The sequence below is a fragment of the Phoca vitulina genome, unplaced genomic scaffold (assembly GCF_004348235.1).
Source record: "Phoca vitulina isolate PV1807 unplaced genomic scaffold, GSC_HSeal_1.0 scaffold28, whole genome shotgun sequence".
NCBI lineage: Eukaryota > Metazoa > Chordata > Mammalia > Carnivora > Phocidae > Phoca > Phoca vitulina.
The window spans coordinates 22523761-22530980 of NW_022589731.1; the positions used below are offsets into that span (position 1 = coordinate 22523761).

The 7220-nt window shown below is 48.6% G+C and overlaps 1 protein-coding gene across 2 annotated transcripts in view; it reads left to right on the forward strand.

The window, feature by feature from the left end:
• Nucleotides 1–4468, forward strand: part of DOCK1 (dedicator of cytokinesis 1) — a 487093-nt gene extending 482625 nt beyond the window's left edge. For both annotated transcript variants that reach the window (XM_032423353.1, XM_032423354.1), the window contains exons 51-52: nt 103–263; nt 3298–4468. In XM_032423353.1, coding sequence (XP_032279244.1) covers nt 103–263; nt 3298–3393 — 257 coding nt within the window. In that variant the 3' untranslated portion in view covers nt 3394–4468. The remainder of the gene's footprint in view (nt 1–102; nt 264–3297) is intronic.
• The last annotated feature ends 2752 nt before the right edge of the window (nt 4469–7220 follow it).

The window sequence follows — 7220 nt, forward strand, 5'->3', positions numbered from 1 at the left end:
CCCCCCCCCCCCCCCCCCCCCGGCCTCTCCCAGAGAGAAGGTGAAGCAGCTGCCTGGGCACTCAGTGGGGACGTTTGATTCTCAGTCGATCTGGTTTTCCAGGTTTGGAGCTGAACGGCATGACCAGCATGACTGGGATGGACACGGCCGAGGTCCCGCCCCCCCTGCCTCTCAAAGGCAGCATGGCAGATTATGGGAACTTGGTGGAAAACCAGGATTTGATCAGCTCGCCCACGCCCCCGCCCCCTCCTCTTCACCAGAGGGTAAGTCAGCTGGGAACCTGAAATGTGGGTTTTTAAAATCGTTCCCTCCACAAAATGGAAATCCCTCCTTGCTGATGTTAGCGTGCTTGGTTTGGGCCAGCCCACGTTTGATTTTGACAAGAGAGGTCAAAGCGATAAGAATTCTGTCCACGGGATCTTGGTTCTGTGGCATCCATCCCACTCTGGAAACATTCCTTAAAGATCCAACCCGTTCTTCTTCTGGTTCTCAAGGTTCTCTGTTCTCGGGTGGCCACAGGTTGAGGTCAGGGTGCACACTTTCACCCCTAAAAACCAATATAAATCTATGTGCTCGCTCTTTCTTTCTTTCTGTGGGTACTTTTTTATGGAGTGTTCTGCAAGGTTATTATCTCCTCTTGTGAGCAGGGCAGAAGAGAGGGGTTTTATTTACAGTACACGTATTCGATTCTTCCTTTTATATAAAAACACACACCAGCAGTGGGACTTCATCTTGGATGCTGAAGGGATGATTGACCTTCTGAGGCCACAGTGCCTTTCAGATCGGCCCTCTGTCCCCAGAGATGCCACGGTGGGGGACTGGCCCCGGAGACGGGGCCGCGTTACCCCGTCATGGCTCTGCAGGAGGCTGGAATGGTTCGCTGCAACCACAGAAACGGGAGTCTGACCTTTCCCGCCAACTTTTAACTCCAAGTCAGAAGGAAAGAGGCCCAGGGAGTCGAGTGAGAACATTGATTGGTTGGGCTGTGGTTTTCCTAACAGCTTAGTTAACTGATCACACCTTTGTTTTCATACCTTTATATAATTGGAAAAGCAGGAATGTCCCCCGGGTCTCCCTCCACCAGTGAACTGAAAGTTCTGAACTTGGAAATATGACCAAATCTGTTTTGTTACAGATCAGTGCAGGGGCAGCATTTTCTCATCTCCGGTGTTGTTGCTGCATCATTTCAAGTGACTGATGCCACGTGCTGTTGGGTCAGGAAGGAACATGGGCGAGCCTTTGTGAATTCAGTTAGATTAATTACCCAAGTCTCGTTGATTTCCCGCAGCACAAGCACGAGTTCCAGTGACAGGCCTGTGGATTAGCGTGTCGTAATCCACTGGAGGCGGTGGCAATTCCAGGGTGCTCCCCTCTGTACAGGCCTGGGGGGCTGTTGTAGGGTAATGATCGCTCGTCTGCCTCGGGGGGTGATCGATACCTCTGCCACTGTCATTGATCAGCCTCAGGCTTGTGGTCAGCCCTGTCTCTGGTTGTCACCACGTTAAGCTGTCATTTCTTTCCAAATGGCTCTTAGAAGCAGTAATCCGACCTATCATTCTGCTTCATCGTGATAAACCCACCGTCTTCCTAGCGGGCATGAAGGACGTCTGCAGCGTCGTGCCCGCATCTGGCTGGGTCAGTCTGGCGCGCTCGGACCCACCACTGTGGCTTGTACACGTACGGAAGCAACCATTTTATCACATCTCGAAATAGCTGTTTGCTTTTGTCTGTTTTTAACTGTTCTTACCAACCTTAAGAAAACTCAGAGTCTATTCTTCTACTTCATTTTTTATAATGTCTCAATGTCATCTCAATGTGCCTCAGTTCAATGTTTCCCTCTTTATTCTCTTCTGCGTCTTAGTATTTCCTTGTCTGCGAATCGGGAGGAAATTTGGTCACCGGAGGAGACTGCTGTGTCACTGTTCTGTCCTTGAAACTTCTTCCCTCACGTTGCGTTACGCGTGAGCCTCCCCCGAGAGGCTGCTACAAGATCCCCCCTCGCTTCGGTGACAGTGTTCCGACATCTCCCTCCGATTCATTCTACCTGTGGCCCATCTGCTCATTTATTCATCCATCTGTTCATTTGGTGCTTCATTTATTCACCACGTTCATTCATTCATTCGCTCACTCACTCATTCACTTACTTGTTTGACCTGCACATATTTACAGAGCGTCTCCTTCGGGGCAGGTGTCTGTGATGGTCGTGAGGGTGCTGCCGGGTGTGCTCAGTCACTCCCGCCCTGACAGGGCCCTTAAGCAGGGGTTCCTAGCACCTTGGCAATTGTCAAATCATTCGTGGGACTGTAAGGGCAAACGATGGCCCATGGGCCAAGTACAGCCTGCTGCCTTTTCTTTTTTTCTTGTCCAGAGAGACAGAGAATGTGTGGGGGAGAGGACAGAGGGAGAGGTAGAGAGAGAATCCCGGGCAGACTCCCCACTGAGCACAGAGCCCAACTCGGGCTCCATCTCATGACCCTGAGATCATGACCTGAGCTGAAATCAAGAGTCAGACGCCTAACCGACTGAGCCACCCAGGCGCCCTGACCTGCTACCTTTTTTTGTAAATAGTTTCACTGAGACACAGCTGTGCCCATTCTGTGTATCTTGTGACAACCTCATGACGAGTTCAGACATCCCCTGCTGTGGCTCATCCCCCCTCAGTTTGCAGTTTTGGAAGAGACTGAACGAAAAACTGCCTTTAAATGAGTCCCTTGGATAGTGGCCACAGGTACCCAGCTGACCCTCTCTCATGCGGCTTTTCCAGTTCCAAGAGCAAAGGGAGGGCTTCTCGCCCACCCCTGGAGAGCCTGTCCAAGGGCCTGTTTGTCCCTGAACAGTTGAGGGACATCTTCAGGGGGCACGAGCCAAGGCCCGTGGATCCTCATCAAGGAGCACTCAGCTGGGACAGCGCCAGGCCGCCGGGGTGGCCCTGGGTCTGCTCTGCCCCTGTACCCTGGCTCTTCACCATTTAAACTGTCCAGTTCTGAAACCAGTCCATTTCCAGGGGCCCCGGGGATCCAAAGCAGCGGGAATTAAAACCGCCACGCAGAGAGCAGCGCCTTCCCTTCTCAGGGGGCTGTGCAGACGTCTGATGCGCTTTGTGGAAAGCAGCCGATCGGAGATGCCAGAAAGGCCCGTCGCCACCAGCTGCCCAGCCCCAGGTCACGCAGAGAGGCCCGGCCCCCCACCCCCCGGGGGTGCAGAGCATCTTTCCGTGGCTGCCCCGTGCCTGCCGCTCGGGACCCCAGCCGGAGCACATCAGTAACCCGGCACCTGCCTTCTGTCTGTGTTTTCCAGCACGTACCACCTCCGCTGCCCAGCAAAACGCCACCTCCACCCCCCCCAAAGACAGCGCGCAAGCAGACGTCGGTGGACTCGGGCATCGTGCAGTGAAGGCCGCAGGCCCGCGTGGAGAGCCCCGCTGCAGCCCTCCCTCTCCCTCTGTGTCTTCTCCCGGGTCTGCTCTTTCCCTCCTGGGGCTGTGCTGTTGGACACACCGTGCAATTGCTTGTCCTGAAAAGGACTTTCTTTCCAGCCGTGGCGGGAGTGGCCTTTCGCACCGGGGAGCAAGGTGGATGTGGATCTGGAAGGTACTGTTGTGCTTCTCAAAACTGGGGGCTTCTGACCGTGTCTGTCTTGAGAGATCCTAAGTCTTGCCCAGAAGTCCTCCGTTTGTGCCAAATGACACTGAGCAAGGAATGCGGTTGACCGGGGTTTGGCGCAGTAGGAGAGGTGGGGCCGTCACCCGTGAGACTGTGTAGGGAGCGAGTGCTCATCTTCCCCCGATGCCCACCCCCAGCTTCCCCCCCAAGGCTGCAGGTGTGACTTTGTGGTCAAGTGTATCTTCAACCTGTATGGGGCAGTTAAGGTCAAGCCTTTCAAGGCAGTTCCTAATTTCCTTTGGTATAATTTAAAATAGGATTATTTCTCAGCTACTGAACAGTTACTAATTTATGGAGTGGAGACACCATTAGAAATACTGGACCAAGTGGGAAAGTAAATACAAGTATAGGAAGATCCCTTTTCTTTCTTTTTTAAAAAGAGAAGGCCCATAGCACAGAGATGGCTTTAATTGGGTGACTTCTTTTGTCCTCATCCTGTACAGAAGTTTGTATATATGATGGTTCTTAGAACTTAAGTTTTAATGTTTTTGGTCCTTCCGTTTATTGTAATAGGCGTCTGCAAATGATTCTCGATACGTGTTCTTAAATTTTAACTGCTAGAAGTGTAAAAAAAACACAAATTAAGTGTTGTTGATTTTTTTTTTTCCTAAGCTCCAAAGTCCTGACAATGTTGGTGGACGATGATTAAAAAAACAAAACAACTAACTTTGTATAACCTAATATTTTTATTCTGCCATCTATATTTTTTTATCCACTATAATCATGATACTCTTCTGGTAGGCTCAAAAGTTATTCATTGACAACAAAAAATAAAAAGCCATTTAAAAAGACTCAGTGTCTGAATATTACCGTTTTTATCCCTTGACGTAAAAAAAAAATGTGTCTGTAAATGCCATTGTTGCTCTTTTTCTTTCTTAAAGAGCTTTATGACCTGAATTTCTGTATGTGTGCATCTTCCTTAATCGCCCCGTTGCCTCTCACTTGGGGCCCAGATCGACAGCACCTGTGTCCCTCTGTGTCTGCATGTCCTTTACAGGAGGGCGGAGCAGAGCCCAGCTTGCCGACACTTAACTCCCCTCAGCCCAGCCCCGCTCTGCGGCTGCACGTTGTTTCTGCCCCTCGCAGCTGCTGACTTGAGAGAGGGTTTTGTTTAGTGCGATGCGTTATTCGGCATCAGACTCCAGAGCTCTCTGCATCTTAGGTGGCGAGAAACAAAGAAGGCGGTGGGATCCTCTTTTCCATGTAAAGCACACTTGCCTGTTCTTCCACACATGTCCCTGTGCAACACTAGGACGTGCCCCACGGCCCCGTTAACCAGACCCCCGGGAGACCTGCTGCAGAACCCAGGAGACTCTCTCACTGGATCGCTGCCCCTCCCCTGCCCCTCCCCTGCTCCCAGTTTATTCGTCCTTGCCATAAATATCCAGTCCACCCCCAGGAAATGTGAGAGTCCTGTGAATATAGAATTTATTCCTTTGTGAATTCTTACTCTTTGACTGAGAGAAATATTCCTCCTCCATTGAGTATATTGGAAACTGCACACCATCCGAGATCCTAAAATAAGTGCATTGGGCATGCTGACCTGGGAGAGAGGAGCATGGGAGAGGCCGGCCCCTGGTGGCAGGTCCTTGTCCGGTAGCCAGCATTGCACACTGCAGAAGCTGTCGCCCCAAATTGTAAAAATAGTTCCTGGCCCTACAAAAAAAATAGTTCTTTTTCTTCGAGAATGGCATCTGGGTTCCAGTTCTGTCCCCACACAGCCTCCTCCCGAAAGTCTTCCTGGATAATTCCCAGACTCCACGCTTCAGTGGATACCCCCTCCCCACTAGATGCCCCTCAACTTCTGGGAACCCCACGCCGGTGTCCAGAGCTGGAGAATATGCAGACACAAAATGTCTTCATCTTTTCAATCTGGGCTGGACTACAAAACTGTACTCAAGAAAGAGCTGAGTCCTGTGTTGAGCGTCTTCTCAGGACACTCCTGGGATGAGGACAAGGGGCACCGCTTGCCAACTAGATGCAATGATACATTTTTTTGCTTAGAAAAAAAAATTTTCTCAACCTCTCTTTCATCATTAACTTCCAAGGAGCCTTTTTAGACATTTTTTCCTAATCTTTTCCCCATCAAGAAATTTTAACAGTACAGATTTACTATGTATGTATTTATGTATGTTATGTATATCTATGCTTTTTACATGAGCCAAGTAAGATTTTTTTGTTCCCTAAGCACCAATTTTCACCCCCTTACAGGTGATATTGCCTCCTTGAGAATGCATGCTCTAAAACAGGAATGGTGGAGATCTTATGTTCTGTTTTTGCTTTGGGTGCCAGGAAGCTCAAAGCCAAATTTAGCTCTCACACATTCAGCTACATTTTGGTTTTATTCTCCTGCCTTGCAAAGTGTCCTCCAGTCTATTACAAATCCGTCTTTACTTAAGCTTATTTAACTTTATTTGAGACTACCCAGTTTAATATGTATTTTCCTCAAATCTTTATTAAAAGAAGATAGTGCATGAGCTGTATTTTACAAGTGTAAAACTCTTTTTCTTTTTTAAAAACCACCCTTGGTGCTTGAAGAGTGCTCGCTAGTATTTAAAGAAATTTGTGTTTAATCACTGTTAAGATTATTCTTTCTTGCAAAGATTTGATCATTTCACGTCCTCACAGATTTCTTCAGCTCTGATTCTTTTATGGTGTCGGGCATTATGGTCCACGTTCCCCGAAGTCTTGGCTGACATCATGGATTTTAGCTCTCGTGTTTTCGTTCTATCTCTGATTACTTTTTAGCATTTCACTTACTTTTTAAGGGCTTTTTCAGGACTTTATGCGTTTTTTTTTTTTCAATCTGCCTTTTCTGAATTATTTAAACATCTACTGTTTAGTTGGTGATGCCTCCAAAAAACCTAACAGGGAAACTGATGAGCCATTAACCCTTTGCACCTGAATAAAGCCAAACTGGGGCTCCTCATTTGTCTCCCACCAACACAGAGAAACCCGTGCTCCATCCACGTCCTGTGATGACCTAAACACAGCGGCCCAGGCACAGGAGGGGAGCAGAGACTGTGTGGGGTGTGATGCACAGCAGAGTTCTTTCTGCCAATACTGGTGGGTTCGTTTCAGCCCCGAGCAAAAGACTTGTGTACGTGTCAACTTGGCCAAGCTCTAGCATCCAGTGAATCAAACGCTAATCTAGCTATTGCGTTGAAGATATTTGGTAGATGTGGTTTTCACATCTACAATCAGTTGATTTGAAGTAAAGGAAATCACCCTGAGTAATGTGGGTGGGCCTCGTCCAGTCAGTTGAAGTCCTTAAGAGCAAGAATTGAGGTTTCCTGGAGAAGAAACTTGGCCTCAAGTCTACAGTGTGGAAACCCTGCCTGGGTTCCCAGCCTGTGCTACGAATGTTGGATTTGCCAGTCTCTAGAATCACGTGTGCCAGTTCTTTTAAATAAATCTCTCAGTCTCTGTGTATGCGTATCTCCTATTGGTTCAGTTTCTGTAACCTTGATACAAGAGTATCATGACATATTCAAAGCAAAAATGTTCGTGCAAAAGACAAGAGGTGAAGCACAGCAGACTCCTCTAGAAAAGTGGTAT